The sequence below is a fragment of the Pseudophryne corroboree genome, chromosome 5 (assembly GCF_028390025.1).
Source record: "Pseudophryne corroboree isolate aPseCor3 chromosome 5, aPseCor3.hap2, whole genome shotgun sequence".
Classification (NCBI taxonomy): Eukaryota; Metazoa; Chordata; class Amphibia; order Anura; family Myobatrachidae; genus Pseudophryne; species Pseudophryne corroboree.
In genome coordinates, this window is record NC_086448.1 from 490,946,658 (window position 1) to 490,966,588 (window position 19,931).

The following is a 19,931-nucleotide window of genomic DNA, read 5'->3' on the forward strand; positions in this document are numbered from 1 at the left end:
ATGCAAAACTAAAAAGAAAAGAGGCACAACATTTGTACCACAACACAGACAAGCCTTTATTGGAAAAAGGAATATATCTCCATTTCGTCTGTCATTTAATGAAATATTTTTAACTTTATGTAGAACTCTGTCAATAAGAAAAACTAAAACACAAAACAGATGCATTTATTTAAGGACTATGGTGAAAGCTTGGATATACAGAGTCACACATCTTATCTACTTGTTATACTGTATGAAGAGAAATGTCACATTTGCATTCTCACTGCACAGTCAATTGATGACTTAAAAAAAGAAGCACTGCAGAGCTATTTTCGCACAGGTTAACCTGGTACTACCATCAGTCATTGTAGGCCAACATGTTTAGAGATGTGTGACCTATCACAAGATTGATGTTACACTGCTCTTACATAATATGGAACTGATTTGTTGGTTAGATTTGTCCAAAATATAATAATACATTCACTGTTTTATTTGATTGATATAATACACTTGTTTACTATTACTTAACCTTGACTGGCATAATCCTCACTTGCACCCAAAAAGAGGAAAAAGTACAGTAAGCAGGAGGCAGTAAGTTTGTGTGAAACAAATGCAATTGTGGAATTCAGGAGAAAACATTTTCCTTCGTGCAGGATTGTTATGTGTACAGAATCTTGATTGTATTTATTTTATACTAATAATAAATACCTTAGTAGTGAAAAGACTGGAAGTGAACATGAGTTACTGAAATATGTTAAATATAGTTATGGTGGATAATATATTTTTTCCGACAATGTTTAGAATGAATAAAAACACTAGCGGCTCCTACTTACATTTAATAGTAGGGCTGCTGGGGAGAGGAGACAGCCTGCTGCCAGCCCCAGGTCCTGGCACCTGCGTAATGGTCACGGATTGCATCTGGCTTCACTGATGCTGAACTGGGTGGCTGATTTTACCTGGAGGACTGCAGTCCTGCAGGACATAGGTAAAATCCACCACTATATATATATATATATATATATATATATATATATATGTTCTGTATAATATCAACAGAAAATATGTTTCTACTGAAATGATCCACTGTGGAAGCCACTAACTAGTGATGAAGTGCATTTGATGCACAATTTACACAGCAATATCAAAATCATACTTGCTGACCATACTTGGCAGTACGGGGGAGGGGGTGCAGCTAAGTGGGCTTTGCATGAAGCGTTATGCATCATCATGATCCCACTATAAAATGCTGTGATGATCATCATCAAGCCATCTAGATCACCCACTTCACTTGGGAAGTGGGCCGTAGCTGGTGGCTGCGGGGAGGCTCCAGGATACTTGCCCACTTTTCCAGGTGCCTGGGAGAGCCACCCAAGATTCAGGAGTCTCCTGGCCTTTCCATTACTAGAGTTGCTATACGTCCCGGTTTTCCCAGGAACATGGTAGAATTTGTATCTCTACCCCAGTGTCCCGAAGACAGGATGCTTAAATGTCCTGGACTCTTTGGGTCAGACAGGCACGTTTTGCCCTGCTTTATAGCCTGTTTTGGAGCCAGATAGCTGCCGGGTACTAGGACCCATCCGAAGGTGCCATGCTTGTTACTTTGGAGAGCAGAATGTATGAGACAGGGGAGCAGTCTGTCACTCGCTGCCTTGCTTAGCAGAGCAGCAGTGCATAGACTCTGTGCGTATGTGCACAGCATCTGTTCACGAGACAGGGAATGGGGCCATGCCAGCAGCAATTTGCAGAGCGCTGGGTATGACCCCTGTGTGAGGAAAATGGGGGTATGAGTCGCGATCACGGTACCCCCTGCGAAGGCACGCCCCCTTCCCATAGGCCACACTCCTTTTCATCCGTGCATGGCTTCACAGCGGGAGGAAGTCCCGCTTCACCTGCAACAGATGTTGGGTGGTTTGAGATTTAGACTGTATATATATATATATATATATATATATCTTTCAGCTGTTTGCCTTAGTAATTCTAAACCTATAAAAGTATCAGGTACCATCAGCTAGCACATACTTCTGACTTTGTACTTATCAGCTATCTCTGAGTGGACAAAGAGCTGAGATGAACCCGATATCCTCACCTTCTATTGCAGTGTCTACTTGCACGTAAAAGAGCCAGTGGCTCCGGCTGCTCTATTTCTGTAGAAAGGAAATGATGACGACTGAGATCACAGACATAGATCTTTTTGGATCACCTAGCAGAGACCAAAACACTAAAATAATTTAGAATATTATTTTAAGCAGCATTTAATGGTAGTTTCTGTATTATTATAAAAAAGAAAATATGATTTGTGTTTCTCTTCAAACATTGCTTACTATTAGCACTGTAGCTTGCTGTTTGTGAAATGTGTTTCTTTCTTCTTCATTTGTGCATTCTACTTGAAAAGTGTTTATTCAGACAACAACCATTCTAAACATGAAACGCAAGTTGATCCTCAGTGAAAAGACATCTATCTAGAGACATTCTGAAATCTACCTATATGTAAATGTTTCTATATAGTGAAGTACTGTTATTTAGCTCCCTGCCAGCTTCTGTACTTTGTTAGCAATGCATTTAGAGACTTGAAGGATTGCCATAATGTTATTTACCTCAGTACATGTTATTGCCATGTTGTAAAGCATTACAAGATCAGAAAATAAATTTTAAGTGTTCTTCTTGTGCTTACTGATAGGAAGCCATATTAGACTAATAACTACCATGAAATATAGCCATAGAGACTCACTGCTGGTTCATTTTTTGTGTAGCATAAACAGATACATACAATGTAGAGATGATTGTGAAATATGTTTTAATCATATTCATATAATGCAATAATCCAATCTTCCCCCTCTGAATAGACAAATGTGGCTGCCATATCAACAGCCTCAGGCCCTGCTAAGTTGAGCAAGGTGCTGTACAGTATATGTCCGTACTGTTTTTGACTTATCTGCGAGTCCTGAATAGCACTATATTGTAAGTGCCATAACTTATTGAACTTGAGCCATGCGTCTGCAATGGCGTTATCTAAAAAAACAGCAGATCTTTGCATTGGAGACCTCGTGCCATCACAGCCAGACTTCTGACACCATGTAAAGTGGTCTGTGTGTAAATAATTATAGGAATTTGAAGAGCGGCAGAAGTGTGTGTTTACTCATATCAATAATGCTGAACAATGGCTGCAGAGGCATTTACTGTATAATAAACACTTCCTGTTTAACAAACACTTCCTGCCTGACAAAGTGGATGGCAATTATGTATTTTCTGCTCATCCACATACAGCATATATCGACAGTCATAGGATCTCAAACTTATAATTTTTTTTTAAACGCTTTGCACATACTTTACACTTACTGTAACATACCTCCCAACTTTTAATGGCGCATTCTTGCCAGAGGCACAGCCAAAAAGGGGGCATGGCCTCAGGAGTAGTGGGCGTGGCCTCAGTGGAGGGGCATGGACTAGCATTCCGATCCCCCGTTTTCGTCATTTTGGGGGCATACCCAGGGCTCTCTGAGCAGCTGGGAAGCCTTGGCTAACCCGCCCTGCACTGATAGATGCCATGTGCACGCGCACGGCATCTATTCAGTGATCACCAGACGCTTTGCAAAGCAGAGCAGCAGTGATAACTTGCTCGTCCAATCTGCCTCCCGTGGGACACTGCGACCCGCGGGAGGGACAGCGGGACAGTGTCCAATTAGCGGGACTGTCCCGCTTTATTCGGGACAGTTGGGAGGGATGCTGTTATCAATGTCACTACTACATACCTCACACTGTCCTGATTTTCGCGGGACAGTCACATGCAGTGTCCCGCGGTGTGTGTGTGTGTGTGGGAGGGGGGGCAGTTGGGAGGCTCCTGTCACTCACTGCCCTGCTTAGCAGAGCAGCGGTTAATAGACGCTGTGTGCATGCACACAGTGTCTGCTCACAGGAGACAGAGGGGTGGGGGTATGCCAGCATCTCACAGAGCACTGGGCATGCCCCCACAGTGATGGAAAAAGGGGGCGTGACTCGTGGCCATGACACTCCCACAAAGCCACGCTCCCTTTTCGGGGTGCATGGCTTTGCCGCGCTAAAGAGTCCCTCTTTTTGATCTCTCGATGTTGGGAGGTATGCTACTTGTTGTTTTGTATGAAGCAAACTACCTTTTAAGAATTAAACATCCAACATTTTAAAGAGAAACAATTTGTGTCCTGAAGTTATTAAAATTTAGTGCAGATTTATACTGAATGTAGGGCCTAATTCAGACCTGATCATAGCAGCAAATTTGTTTGCAGTTGGGCAAAACCATGTGCACTGCAGGGGAGGCAGATATAACGTGCAGAGAGAGTTAGATTTGGGTGTGGTGTGTTCAAACTGAAATCTAGATTTCAGTGTAAAAATAAAGCAGCCAGTATTTACCCTGCATAGAAACAATATAACCCACCCAAATCTAACTCTCTCTGCAAATGTTATATCTGCCCCACCTGCAGTGCACATGGTTTTGCCCAACTGCTAACAAATTTGCTGCTACGATCAGGTCTGAATTACTCCCGCATATAGCTGGAGGACAATATAACGTGTGCATGTCCTCAGTGCCATTTCCATTGAATGTATATAGCTGGAGGACAATATAACGTGTGCGTGTCCTCAGTGCCATTTCTGCTGCATGTATATAGCTGGAGGACAATATAATGTGTGCGTGTCCTCAGTGCCATTTCTACTGATTGTATATAGCTGGAGGACAATATAACGTGTGCGTGTCCTCAGTGCACATTTCTACTGAATGTATATAGCTAGAGGACAATATAACGTGTGCGTGTCCTCAGTGCCATTTCTGCTGCATGTATATAGCTGGAGGACAATATAATGTGTGCGTGTCCTCAGTGCCATTTCTGCTGCATGTATATAACTGGAGGACAATATAACGTGTGCGTGTCCTCAGTGCCATTTCTACTGAATGTATATAGCTGGAGGACAATATAACGTGTGCGTGTCCTTAGTGCACATTTCTACTGCATGTATATTGCTGGAGGACACTATAACGTGTGTGTGTCCTCAGTGCCATTTCTATATGCATTGGGCACTTGTATGGCTCACCTCCCACAGTGTAACCTTTGAAGTGCGCCCAACATGGCTGCCTCATCTGGTACGCTTGTGGATAGGATGAAAAATACATAGACCTGGTGGTTTTGTTGGAACCCTACTCTGAACTTTAGGACTCTGAAATCACCCCCATTTTGTGTCATCTCTTCTAGGGGCAGACTATTTCACCCTGGGTAATCCTACGCTGTGCGCCTAAAATGGCTGCTGCACCTGGTACCTTGTGAGGGTGGAATACACAACCCTTGGAAGTTATTACCCAAAATGCCTACACCAATCATGCATTATGCTTTCTGTGTGCTTAATCTATTGCTGTATTGCTTAAATCCTCTGTATTATGTGCATTGTTTTTGATGTCTGTAAAGTGTCTTGAGTCCTGTAGGAGAAAGAACGCTATATAAATAAAATTATTATTATTATTATACTGGGCTGATGGCTAGGGTTAGAGCCCGGGGGGAGGGGAGTTTGGATTAGACACTACAGGGGGGTAGCCATAGCCATCACCCCCCTTCATGTCTCAGCCCCAGACACCACACCCAGTGATTAGCCGTAGATGACACCCCCCCCCCCCCCCCGCTATCTTAGCCCTAGCTGCAACCCCAGGCGGGTTATGGTTATGGTGGGTGGCAGGGGGGGGGGGGGGGTAAATTTACCCTTTTCTCTGTCTTCATTCTAAAAGTCGGGATGCCGTGGTTGGTCATGTGACTGCCTGCATCCCAACCATAGGTATATCATATAACACCCCCTTCAACAGCTACATGTGGATCAACAGTTGGTAAATGTCAATAGAGAACAATGAAACAATGTCTTATATTGGGTAAAAATCTTTAATAAATAATAACTAGTATTAAAGTTTTCTTTTTGAAAAGCCAATGTTGTAATGCTGGAATATCTAAAGACATGTAGAAACCGATTTCAGCTTCAGTCAGAAGTATATTATTCAAGTACTTTTTGTTATGAAGCTGAGGTTTTCTTAAAAAATGTTTTGACATTTATAACGTTAGATATTTCCTGAATCTGAAACATTGTTCTTAATAATGTAGTGACATTGCAAGCTTTCTAAGTAATTGTATGCTCTTTTGCTGCTATTTTCAAATAGCAGCAATTTTTAAATGTCATTTTTATTCAATATTCTGTGTTAATGCTTAAAGCCAATAATCTGCAACATGCTGGGTAAAGGACGACATTTATACTTTGGGCTATATTTTTTAGGTATTCTGTGGATCGGCATACAGACATGGATAGGATATTTAACATTGATTCTGGAAATGGATCCATTTTTACATCCAAACTTCTGGACCGGGAATCAGTGCTGTGGCACAATATCACTGTAATAGCTACAGAAATCAGTAAGTCGCTTCTAAATACCAACATTGTCTCTGTAGTAATAAAGCACGTTCTTGTTGAGCTGGTGTCAAGACAAGCTCTTGATAATATATTGGGAAGTATGGTTAGGCATGTTAAATGCTTATTATAGCAGTAGTGTCCCTGCTTCTGTTTGTGGGGACTGAAGCACCTTGAACAAAGAGAAGAACTAATAATTCAGACTTCTAACTTAAATGAAGTATTGTGTGTACGTGTTTTTACTTTTTTGTTAAGTATTCAAAGATAAATGTAAAATCTTTAGTTAATGTAATGTAATTGTGCTCACAGATGATGTTGTGGCGTAATAATTGAATCTTTTCTGTAACAATAACCGTTTACTAATTGCACTGTACTATATTCCCAGTCAGGACTGACAAAAATACATTGCAGTTTTTACTGGAAGTCACCCAGAGCAAGATTAAAGTTAATAGAATTTGTAGCTACTATGAAGTCAATCTGAAAGGCAGACACAATTACACATGGGAATCTGGTATTGGCAGACACTTTAAAATTGTATCTTGTAAGCTATCTGGAGCATTTTGTCATTGAATTTTGTAAACCAGACTGGTATGGTCATTAAATAATATTTAGAGATTAATGGAATTTTGGAAGGTCACTTGTGTACTATATGGTCTTATCATAATTTTATTAATGGAAAGTTCACATTGAAATAGTGATAATGCTAAACTTTATTTTTTCAATTAGATTTCAAAACTTCACTGCAAAAACAGAAGACATTCACATTTTGAAAAATAGTTTCTTTCATATATGAAAACACCAGTTTATTTTAAGGAGCTAAAAAAACAGTCATACAGCTCAAGGGCTAATATTCCCCACTCTGTAAGTGCAAGGCTTTTCAGTTTAGAGACCATACAGATGTGTAGTTGTGTGAAATTTAAGTTTAAAGGGTATGATAAAATATTATAGGTCATACTTTAGTTTTAAATTTGCTATGATTTTTTAGTTAAAAAAGCACTACTCATTAAATTCTTGCAAAAGTGTCACTTCCAAAAAGCTGCTCCTTTTGCGGAATCAGCTGTTCGGGAATGTGATACTTCTTACCTACAGCTGCGGTGCCCCTGCTGGATATCATTAAACTGCACATGCTCCTTTCATAATTTTGACAAGTGTAATATATATACAGTGGTCCTTTATATATACAGTGGTCCTTGAAAGTTTGTGAACCCTTTAGAATTTTGTATATTTCTGCGGAAGTTTGGTCTAAAGCTACTGTACCTGAGATTTTCAGATCAGTAGATAAAGAGAACCAAATCAAACAAAAAAAAGTTAGACGTGCTAATTTTTTTGGGGAGAAAAATTATCCAATGTCATATATCTGTGAGTGGTTTAGCAGATATTGTGAAGGTGAAATTAGAGTCAGGTATTTTCAGTCTATGGGATAAGAATCAGGTGAGTGGACAAACCTGTCTATTTAAAACAACAGGGATCTATCAAAGTCTGATGTTCACAGCACATGTTTGTGGAAATGTATCATGCCACTAACCAAGGAGATTTCTGAAGACCTCAGAAGAAGAGTTGCTGATGACCATCAGGCTGGAAAAGGTTACAAAACCATCTCTAAAGAGTTTGGACTCCACCAATCAACAGTCAGACAGATTGTGTACAAATGGAGGTAAATCCAGATTATTATTACCCTTCCCAGGAATGTTCGACCAACAAAGATCACGCCAAGAGCAAGGCATCTAATAGTATGCAAGGTCACAAAGGAACCCAAGGGAACCTCTAAGCAAATTAAGGCCTTTCTCAAATAAGCCCACCATCAGGAGGACACTGAACAACAATGGTGTGCATGGCAGGATTGCAAGGAGAAAGCCGCTGCTCTCCAAAAAGAACATTGCTGCCCATCTGCAGTTTGCTAAAGATCACCTGGACAAGCTGGAAGGCTATTGTAACAATGTTTTTGGTTTAAATGAGAAGCATTATGTTTGGAGAAAGGAGAACACTGCATTCCAGCATAAAAACCTCATATCATCTGTGAAACACGATGGTGTTGGTATCATGGTTTGGGCCTGTTTTACTGCATCTGGCCCAGGACGACTTGCCATCATTGATGGGACACTGAATTCTGAATTACACCAGAATATTCTAAACAAAATGTCCATGAGATGCATCTCAAGAGAACGTGGGTCTTACAGCACGACAATGACCCAAAACAGACAGTCATTTGACCAAAGAATGGTTAAAGAAAAATACATTTAATGTTTTGGAATGGCCACGTCAAAGTCCTGATCTTAATCCAATCAAAATGTTGTAGAAGGACCTGAAGCAAGCAGTTCATATGAGGAAACCCATCAACATAACAGAGTTGAAGCTGTTTTGTATGGAGGAATGGGGTAAAATTCCCCCAAGCCGGTGTTCAGGACTAATCAATAATTACCGGAAACGTTTATATGCAGTTATTGCTGCACAAGGGGATCATACCAGATACTGAACACAAAGTTCACATACTTTTGCCACTCACAGATATGTGATACTGGATAATTTTCCTCAATTAAAAAATTAGCAGGTCTAATTTTTTTCTCTTTGTTTGATTTGGCTCCCTATGTCTACTTTTAGGACTAGCGTGAAAATCTGAGGTAGTTTTAGACCAAATTACAGCAGAAATATAGAAAATTGTAAAGGGTACACAAAATTTCAAGCACCACTATAATATATATATATATATATATAGGTAAACCCAAGAACGGCACTCACTGGTCTTGCAAATTAATACTGGACACGGTCCTCTTATGTGTATCCTGATGACGGGTTGAAATAAACCCGAAACGTTGATAAGAGTACCGTGTCCAGTATTCATTTGCAAGACCAGTGAGTGCCGTTCTTGGGTTTACCTGCATGCTTTGTTCTGACGCAGCACCGTGGCAAGCTGTATACATGGGACAGAAGTGAGTTCCGACCTTTGGAAGTTTTATATATATATATATATATATAAAATCAGTCCACAATCTGCCGGCACTCGGTACAAAAAAAACCACATGCTCAGGTGCTCATCCAGATAAAGATAATATCCAATTCCACAAGAAGATGACACTCAGAGCTTGTATTCTTTGCAAAACGACACTTGTAATTGAGAACTATCAAACGTTTTCGGGGCATCTGCCCCGTCCTCAGGACAATACAATACCTACAGCAACAGACAACATGAGTAAATTATGTTTTCTGTTGCTATAGGTATTGTATTGACCTGAGGATGGGGCGGCTGCCCCGAAAACGTTTGACAGTTCTCAATACAAGTGTCATATTGCAAAGAATACAGTCTCTGAGTGCCATCTTCTTGTGGAATTATATATATATATATAGGGATGGACTGGGGCAGAAAATCGTCCCTGGCATGTGCTGACATGTGCGTCAAAGTGCGCGGGCACTAGTCACAGGGGTGTGCCGTGAGTCAGGGGGGCGTGGACTCACAGCGCGCCCCCATATTTGAAAGAAAGAAATTAGCACTTTGGGTGGGACAAACAGAGAGCCGCAAGCTACCCGACTCTCTGTGCGACCGGACCGGCCCACCAGCCCTTCTGGCTTTTACCAGAAGTGCCAGATGGGCAGTCCAGCCATGTATATATATATATATATATATATATATATTTCTATCCCCTCCCAAAGTATCAGTCATCACACCAGTCCGTGCCTCCTGCTGTCTGTCACTGCCGCTCCTCCCTCCCAAAGCTTCTTGTAGTCATAATTTTAGCAATAACCCCACCCCCCAACCCACACACACACATTCCACCCACCAGCAGTATATGGTGATTAGGGAATCACCAATCCAACCTATTTTTTTGATCCTGGGATTGAAAAAAAATCTCAATCTCAGCTTTCCCGTGAAACCCGTGATTGAGGCTTCAGCAATCAGAGGAAGTAACACAGCAGAGTGCACGACAGGCATTGACAGACCAGGGCACAGAGACTCACTGGCAGGCAGCAGCACATGTACCAAATGACTCCCACGGTGGTCCTTCAGGTTATTGTCCTCGTCCGCAGCCACACCCCCTTCTCCCCGCGCTGCAGATTCAGGTGGTCTCAGCACACCGCAGATGATTGTTATTTTGGATCCTGTAGTTGAGTTCTGCAGTGTGAGTTACTGCCAATCATAAACTTAGTTAAAAAACATCTCATATTTAGAAAATGCAGAAGTACAGTTCAATAAACCAATGTACTGTAATTTCCCAACAGTTGGTGGATTATGATGACAGTGGGTGCTGGAAGCTATTCTAAGCTATCCCAGTAAAGAAAAATTCAGTGATTATAGCTTTTCTGTGTATTATAACTAAAATACAGAAATTCGAGTGCTAGCTTGACAAAGTTAGTTTGCTTCACCACCTGCAACAAGGTGATGACAAGGAGTCATAACAGTAAACTAAACACCATGTCTGTGCAATAATGTTTTTTATGAACATAACAGAATTAGCTCAAGTTCAAACACTTAGGGGCTACATCTAGACAAAAACTAATTCCTTCAGAATTCTACAATGGACCAGCAAAATAGACTTACATCCTCCATTATAATAGAAACGCAGAGATCTCAATTACATACATTTGCAAACAAATGGTAAGCCAACAGCTATGACAAGGTGTCTCTGTTCTCGTGGTCCTACACTACATAATAGTAGCACCACTTTTTGTCATACATTTATGTATTTCTAATCTGTGAGCCAACTCATCTGGAGGTACCCCAGAATGCTCCAATATGGCACTACAAGGATCAGCATACCCTCAAGTTACAGACATACCTATATGACAAGGCTATATTTTTGCTGTTTTAGGGCATGGTCTTTAATTATATAAATAATAATAATAGTAATAATAATAATAATAATAATAAAATAAATTTTCTAATATTCAGAATTTAGCGGCTGGCTTCTGAACAAGTCAGTTCAAATGAGATAACAAAACTCATTGCCCAGTGGCTCCTATTTCCCTCTCTGTAACTCCAAATCCTTACAGTTTAGAGACAGTAGATGTGCACAGCCATAGTACACAGTTCTCTTATCTTTTTATTATAGGTAATCCTAAAGAAAACAGCCGTGTCCCTGTGTTTATTAAAGTTTTGGATGTGAATGACAATGCCCCTGAGTTTGCCATGCTGTATGAGATCCATGTTTGCGAAAATGCAAAGGCAGAACAGGTGAGTGTATGAGCTCTACTTTCAGTGAAGTTGCATTTAGCATGCCAAAGTTTATTATAGTGAAGGTTTGGACAGAAGATTATTATTACAAAGGGAGTAGGCATCTGCCATATCACGTCCATTAGCTAACAATGTGCATCAACTCATAGGGCAAGATGAAATGACATAAAATGTATTTCACCTACTCTAAATGATCATATGGGCAGCTACATAACATTGGTCCAAGCATGTTCGTCTAACACTGCAATAATGACTGCCTACATGGTCCAGCTGCCCTTTAATGTAAGAGTGTCATATTCAGTGCTGTCACATTGTTTTGGGCATGTCTAATTTGCAACTGACATATGTATTGTTCGGCTGTTTGTCATCAATATACAGTATAAGCAAAAATAAAACTAATAAAGTACATGAGATGCAGCCAGTACCTAGCTACACGCTCCTAGGTAAACTTATACATTTGAACCAAAACATTATATCTTCTTCCATATGAAGTGCATGATGTTGGCTGTCTTGTTACTTCAAGGTCAGGGATATATTAGACAGTAAGCTCACTCTAGCTGATGTTAGGTACTTCTCAACGTGTAGAATGCAGAAGATATGGGCAAGTGTAAAGACCTAATAGACTATGGTAAAACATCATTATGGCCAGACAGTGGATTCAGAGGATTGTGGAACTTAATGTCAACAGTGGTGAGTACCTATCAACAGTGGCGCAAGAAGGGAAAAATCAGGAACTGCCGATAGGGTGTTGGGTGGCCAAGAGTTATCAATGCGAGAGCTCAAAAAAGTTTCATACTGCACAGACTCTTTGAGAATGGTTTAAGGGACATGATGAAGAGTTCAAGGTGTTGCCCTTATATCCAAATTCACCAGATCTCAATCCATATAAGCATGGTAGGATTTGGAACAACAAAATCATTCCATGGAGGCTCTACCACTCAATTTACAGGAGTTAAGTTCTGGTACCAGATACCATAAGACGTCTTTAGAGGTCTTGTAGACATAATGTTTTGGCAGCTCAGAGATGTTTTGGTGGCACACAGAGGAGCAGCATATTAGGCAGGTGGTCACACAGTTTAGGCTCATCAGTGTATGTAAAATGTTATGATACTGTTAAAATTGTTCTATACCTTTGTATATAGATAGGTACCTGATATTACACGTTGAGATATTACTTACCCATTTACTCGTCTCTGAAAACATATTGGGGGTAATTCCAAGTTGATCGCAGCAGGAAATTTTTTAGCAGTTGGGCAAAACCATGTGCACTGCAGGTTTGGCAGATATAACATTTGCAGAGAGAGTTAGATTTGGGTGGGTTATTTTATTTCTGTGCAGGGTAAATACTGGCTGCTTTATTTTTACACTGCAAATTAGATTGCAGATTGAATACACCACACCCAAATCTAACTCTCTCTGCACATGTTATATCTGCCTCCCATGCAGTGCACATGGTTTTGTCCAATTGCTAACAGAATTCCTGCTGCGATCAACTTGGAATTACCCCCATTGTATTCACAATTTTTAGCAAATTTTGCTCCAGGATTTTGGGAGATAAATAGGACCATTTTCTGTAGCATCAGGACTTAAAATTGTTCCTCTTTTTTTTTTTTTTTTTTATTATATACAGCAAACTGTGCTGCCAGAAAGCCCAATGTAAAATAGCAGCTTGTAGGGTATGAAACATGTGCAGAAGCTATACGGAGTCATGTGACATAATTACGTAAATCCTACTAGGTCGCAGCTGATTGTAGGCTAAATACCCAGTGCTCTGGCATTGGATATGGTATGCTGGCTACCAGGATCCCAGCAGTCAGCATACCCACAACGGGATCCCGGCAGCAGAATGCCAGGGTGGGGAATGAGCGAGCGCAGCAAAGCCCCTTGCGGGCTCGCTGCACTCACCACAGGTTCTATTCCCACTCTATTAGTGTCGTGGACACCCATGAGTGGAAATAGTTCATGTGGGTCGGCATTCCGTCTGGCTGCATTGTTAGTGTTCGGAATTCCGGTGTCAGCATGCTGACCGCTGGGATCCCGAGCGCCGGCATATCAACTACATCCTGTGCTCTGTTATGTGGGTAGATGAGGGACATAATGTGTTAATATAAGCAGCAATAGCATGTAAAGGCCCCGCTGTACATGAAGCAAACAATGTCTCACTTTTTCTTGCTTTCTGAAGATCTGTTTACTGATCAGTCCATGACTACTTCTATAGTTAGCAGCTGAGGTTGGTTAGTTAACCAACTACAGGCCATGGCCTGAATTCTGGTGTGAGCTTCAGTAGGCCAGAAGTGAGAAATGATCTGCAATCCTCTCGCTGCTAGAAGGGACTTTGATCAGATTGGAGGATGAGGGCAGCTGTGTGCCCCTTAGCAGCCGCATCCTTTATTACCATGGTGTGTCTGGAGCGACATGAAGGGAGAGACTTTGGAAAGGTTACATGACAGTGTAGTATAAGACAGTAAGCAGTAAGAAACCCAGCTCTTCTAACCTTGTAGATAAGTTCAGAGGTTAGCAACAAACTGCTTTTAATTGACCACAAAGGATGAAGATTGTGCAACCATTAAGGGCTGTAGTCCTGTATACTACAAAATGTCAGTTGCTTTAAAAAAAGAGTGTAGCATACAGAAAGCATGATGGTTTGCTTATGAGGTTACTGTAACAGTATTTTTTCTTTTGTTCTATTTCTATAAATGATGGTTTTAGAGGAGTCTGATTTAGTTGATGCAAGTGTAAGCAGTTAAAGCTTATGATTTTTCTACAGCTGGGTCACTTCTTGTGGCTCAAAATTTGCTCATGTCAAAAAAAGTAACCACGTGTTTTGTTTTAGGCAGGGGCATAATTTCCCATGGCTGACTGCTCAAAGGCACGTGTCGTCCCCCCCTCCCAAGGACTACTAAAAGATCCCCTTCACCCCCCATGACTACTTAAAGACCCCCCTGGTGGATTACCCTCAGTGGGTGGGCACTCACCACTGGAGTCCCATTTGCAGCTTTATACGTGCCCTGCAGCGACATCTGCTCTCCCGGCCGGCTCCGTATCATCTCTCCTCATAGTCACTGGGATGAGGCGTGCCAGTGGTCCGTGACATCCTTTCAGACTCAGTACGCCTCCTCCCAGCATCAGTTATAAGTCAGGAGAGGTGGTGTGAGTTGGTGTGGCTGCAGATACATGCAGCCATGGCCGGGGTTCAGCAATTAGGTGCAGGGTAAGTGTGGGATGCGGGCACCAGAGATGGCCCAGACCCCATAGCAGCCACATCCCCTGCACCTATTGTAGCTATGCCCTTGTATATACTGTATGTTGTTCTAAATAATGCAGGGTGGGCGGGGGAAGGGCATTTATTAACTTTTTCTTTATTATTTTCATGTAAATACAGACAAAACACAGAATTATTAGGACAGTGACTGAACTCACAGCTCACCTTTAGTCAGTTTTCTGTCTGTATATTCTTTTTTTATTTTCTACTCAGTCCACCAGTCTTCAGATCCTTCTTTCACAGTGCACTAACTGACTGTCTCACACTGGTCCTACTAGGAATGCTGGGAGCCGCTCTTCCCATAAGGCTTGCAGATAATTGGGGCTGGGTAGGACAGTGACTACAGGGATGCTGTGAGGAGCTGTGACGTCATCGTCCCTCCCAGCATGTCTATCAGAGAAGGGGCTATGTGGCACTTTCACAGGGAAAGATTGCTGGCTCAGGGATGCTGGGAGGAGGCATGACATCATCGTCCCTCCCAGGAGGCGGGCAGAAACTGGTAGTGGCGGGCTGGGCGTGCTGGATGAGTGGAGAAGACAGAAAGCTGCAGGGTTTCCTGGGAGGAGGCGTGACCATACCATCCAGCATGCAGGAAGCACTGGCTGGCTGGAAGCTGCTTCTGTGATGAATAACTTGGGAGCGAGCCTGTGAGACTGAGATGAGAGCTTGGAGCAGGGGAGGCGGGCCCGGAGCATGGCCAGGGACTGCTGGGCCCCAAAGCAGCTGCACTCCCTGCACCTATAAAAGCTACGCCCTTGGTTTTAGGTGTCATATAAAATATAGTCTCACTTTTGTTGTCTGTTAGACAGAATCAAGTCACAAAAACCTTCTTTCACAATGGTAACATCCTGAAAACTGGACATTATGCAGGCATTGCTTTTAGTGAACTGCAAAGTGGTACATTGCCGTCTACTGCACTGATTACGTAGAGGGTCCTCATATTGTATTGATCTCTGCACAGAAAAAACAGACTTGTCTATATCCGGTGCTAATGAAGCCTTATTTATCTAACGTCCTAGTGGATACTGGGGAACTGTACTTTATTACCATGGGGTATAGATCGGGTGCACTGGAGCATGGCACTTTAAAACCTTTAGTGTGTGTATGTGTGTGCTGGCTCCTCCCCTCTATGCTCCTCCTACCAGACTCAGTTTAGAAAAATGTGCCCATGGAGCCGGGTGCATTTCTCTGGAGCTCCAGAGAGTTTCCTTTAATTTTGTTTTAGTTTATTGTTTTCAGGTAGTCCTGGTTGACAACCAGGCTACCTGCTTCGTGGGACTTAGAGGGGGAACTGAACCAACCTCCTGAGGGTTAATGGTTCGTAATCCCAGCTGAGAGGACACTGAGCTCCTGAGGTGTTGATCACACATCGTTAGTATTGTGCCCACGCCGGCAGCTAGCCGCCACCCTCTAACAGATACCGAAGATCGAGATGTGGTGAGTGTTACACCGGGGTCCTGGTTAGTGGGTCCCCGGTGCAGTTTGGCGGCATGTTGCGCGGCAGTCACGGGCCACGAGCTGTGGTGCCCGCCATGGACAAAACTGGCTCAGGGCTCATGCCCCGCAGTGCTCACTGCACCTTAGGGCTTGTCTGTGCTTTTATCTACACATATATACACATGGCCAATATAATAATGTGAGGGACCGTGCGCCATTGCAATGGGTGTGGCTTCCCGGAGCGGGACCAGAGGCGGGAAGGCGCCTTTTCCTGCAGATCATTAAGGCTGCATGCACGCTGCTCTTCCACGGACCCACGCTGTTACAGACTATGTACTGGTACCAGGGGGTCATAGCAGGGGGGGAGCACACCAGCGGTAGCGCCACTGCAATTTTATCAGGTTATACACATTACACTTTGCTGCTGTGTTCTGTGTGCTGGTCTCTGCTCCTCAGTGTCACTCCAGGGGCTCTCTAGGGTCTGTGTGGAGGTGTTTTCCAGTTAGCTGCGCTATATTGCAGTTGTGTCAAGATGTCTGTTGACATGGTTATGTGTGCTGCTTGTAACTCTACCCCTTCATCAGCGGGGTCCCTCATGTGTGACAAATGTTCCTTATCTCCTCAGGGACACAGTTCACAGCACCTGACTGGCTAGATACCTTTAAAAGCATGATTCAGAATGTTAATTCAGAATTAGCTGCAGCTAAAAAGGAGAGACAGGTGTTAAAACAGTCTATTGATTGTATGGCAAAAGCAGCAGATACCAGAAAGACTTCTCAGCCCCCTCTGTTGGTTTCACATAAATGCTCACTGCCACAGGTTCTCCAGTCTGATTCTGATCAGCCCGATGTGGATGATGATGATGATGATGATGATGATGATGATGATATGGATAAGGACAGCTCTCTGTCCCCAGGGGTGGAGGCCCTCATTTTTGCTGTAAGAGAGGTTCTACACATACCGGATCAGGAGTCAGAACCAGATGAAGAGTTGTACTTTAATGTTAGACCAAAGACCTCAGCAATTTTTCCTGTGTCTAAAGAGTTAAACTCCCTGGCCAAGGAAGCATGGTTAAAACCTGATAAGAAATGTTAAATTCCTCAGAGGCTTTTAGCTACCTTTCCCCTCCCAGCTGAGGACAGGAAGGTATGGGAAAAACCCCATCAGTGGACACATCTGTGTCCAGACTGTCTAAATAATTGGTACTGCCGGTGCCAGGGGCTATATCCCTAAAAGAGCTGGCTGACCGTAAAATTGAGACCACTCTAAAGGCAGTTTATACGGCAGCGGGCTTAGCACATTGCCCCACAATAGTTTGTGGGTGGATTTCTAGGGCAATGGTCAAGTGGTTCAATAATATTATTAATGGATTAGAAAATCTGCCCCAGGATGAGGTCATAACTCTGCTGTAACACATACAGGATGCTGTAAATTTTATGAGCGAGGCTATAAAGGAATTGTGTAAGATAATGGCCGCACTACTGCTATGGCAGTTTTGGCACGCAGAGCTCTGTGGTTGCGTCAATGGTCAGCGGATGCTGATTCCAAAAAGGGTGTGGAAAATCTTCCCTTTACAGGTGATGCCTTGCTTGGGGACGAATTAAATAAGTGGATTTCCCAGGCAACGGTGGGTAAGTCTACCTATCTGCCATCGGCTGCGCCACCTGCTAGACGTTCTTACACAGGACCTTCCTTGCAGTACTTTCATGTGGCTAGGTTCAGAGGCAGGGGCCGGGGAGTCTCCACCACTCCTAGAGGATCTTGTGCTAAGTCCCGTAAACCTGCAACTGCTGCAACCCTGGACCAGACCATCGAATCCCCTGCCGCTAAACCTTTCTGCGTGTCGGTTGGCCCCAGCAGCAAGGCGACTTTCAGGTGGGTGCTCGCCTTCAACACTTTGCCCACGTGTGGGCGAAGTCCTGCCGGGATCCTTAGGTGAGGGATCTCATCCAGGGATACTGGTTGTAATTTCAAGCACTTCCTCCTCACAGATTTTTCAAATCGGGCTTACCACTTTTGCCTGCTGCAAAAGTTACTTGCAAGAGGCAATTCAAAACTTGTGCGGACATGGCTGGTGGTTCCAGTACCTCCTCCGTTTTACTCCAGTCTTTTTGACGTCCCAAAACCGGATGGTTCGGTGCAACCCTTCTTAAACCTGAAGTCGCTAAACCCGTATCTGCGGGTGTTTAAATTCAAAATGAATCCCTGCGGGCAGTGGTGTCTGGTCTGGAGGGGGAATTCTTGGTATCCCTAAATGTCAAGAATGCTTACCTACACATTACAATGTGGCCCCCTCATCAGGCTTACCTCAGGTTCGCCATCTTGGATGACCATTTCCAGTTTCAGGATTTCCCATTTTGCCTGTCCACATCTACCAGGGTCTTCACCAAAGTCATGGCGGAGATGATGCTGCAACTGCGCAGGACGGGAATCAACATAGTCCCCTGAATGATCTCCTGATAAAGGCTATATCCAGGGAGTGTTTGTTGCACAGCATCGATCTGATGATTCGCCTGCTTACGGATCATGGGTGGATCCAGAAATCTCACCTGGATCTGACCCAACGTCTCCAAGTCCTGGTAATGATACTGGATACAGTGTCTCAAAAGATGTTTCTTCCGATGGACAAGGCCTTGGCTATCCAGGCTTTGGTCCTCTCAAGGTGTCCATACATCTTTGCATACATTTGCTGGCCAAGATGGTTGCTGCTTACGAGGCAATCCAATATGGCATATTTCATGCCCTGCCATTTCAGCTGGATCTGCTGGACAAATGGTCGGGGTCTCACCTTCACATGCATCAGGAAGTGACCTTATCTCCGAAAGCCCGGATTTCTCTATTATGATGGCTACAAGTTCCTCACCTGGTAGAAGGCAGGAATTTTAATATCCAATTATGGATTCTACTGGCAATGGATGCCAGCCTCCGGGAGGGGGGGGGGCTGTGACCCATGGGGCCCAGTTCCAGGGGATATGGTCAAGTTAGGAATCTACTCTGCCGATAAATGTCCTGGAACTCAGGGCAATTTAAAATGTCCTTCTGCAAGCTTACCATCTACTGAGGAATCGGGCGAACCAGGTTCAATCGGACAACGACACGGCGGTGGCGTACATAAACTGACAAGGGGAAACAAGAAGCAGAGCAGCGATGCGAGAAGTGTCAAAATCCTCCTCTGGGCGGAGGCCAACGCAAAGACCATCTCAGCCATATTCATTCCAGGAGTGGACAACTGGGAAGTGGACTTCCTCAGCAGACACGACCTCCATCCGGGGGAATGGGGCCTACATCCCCAGGTGTTTCAACTGTTAATTCACCGGTGGGGCTGTCCGCGGATAGATCTGATGGCTTCTCGCCTCAACAAGAAGCTATCCAGAATTAGGGATCCGCAGGCTGTAGCAGTGGACACGCTGATGACACCATGGACGTACCAGTTTGTGTACCTATTCCCTCCTCTACCGCTAATCCCAAGGGTTCTGAAAAGACTAAGAAGGGAAAACATGCAAGCAGTTCTAATTGCCCCGGATTGGCCTAGACGGTCGTGGTACTGGGACCTCCTAACCATGGCTCTGGAGGATCCCTTTCCTCTACCGCTCCAAAAGGATCTTCCTCAACAAGGTCCATTCATCTATCCAGACTTAAAGCGGCTATGTTTGACGGCTTGGAAGTTGAGAGGGAGGTTCT

At 43.4% G+C, this 19,931-nt stretch overlaps 1 protein-coding gene across 2 annotated transcripts in view; it reads left to right on the top strand.

Moving 5' to 3' along the window:
- Nucleotides 1-19,931, top strand: part of LOC134927889 (cadherin-6-like) — a 470,497-nt gene that overhangs the window by 392,317 nt on the left and 58,249 nt on the right. For both annotated transcript variants that reach the window (XM_063922971.1, XM_063922972.1), the window contains exons 8-9: nt 6,256-6,392; nt 11,430-11,551. In XM_063922971.1, the coding sequence (XP_063779041.1) occupies nt 6,256-6,392; nt 11,430-11,551 (259 nt within the window). The remainder of the gene's footprint in view (nt 1-6,255; nt 6,393-11,429; nt 11,552-19,931) is intronic.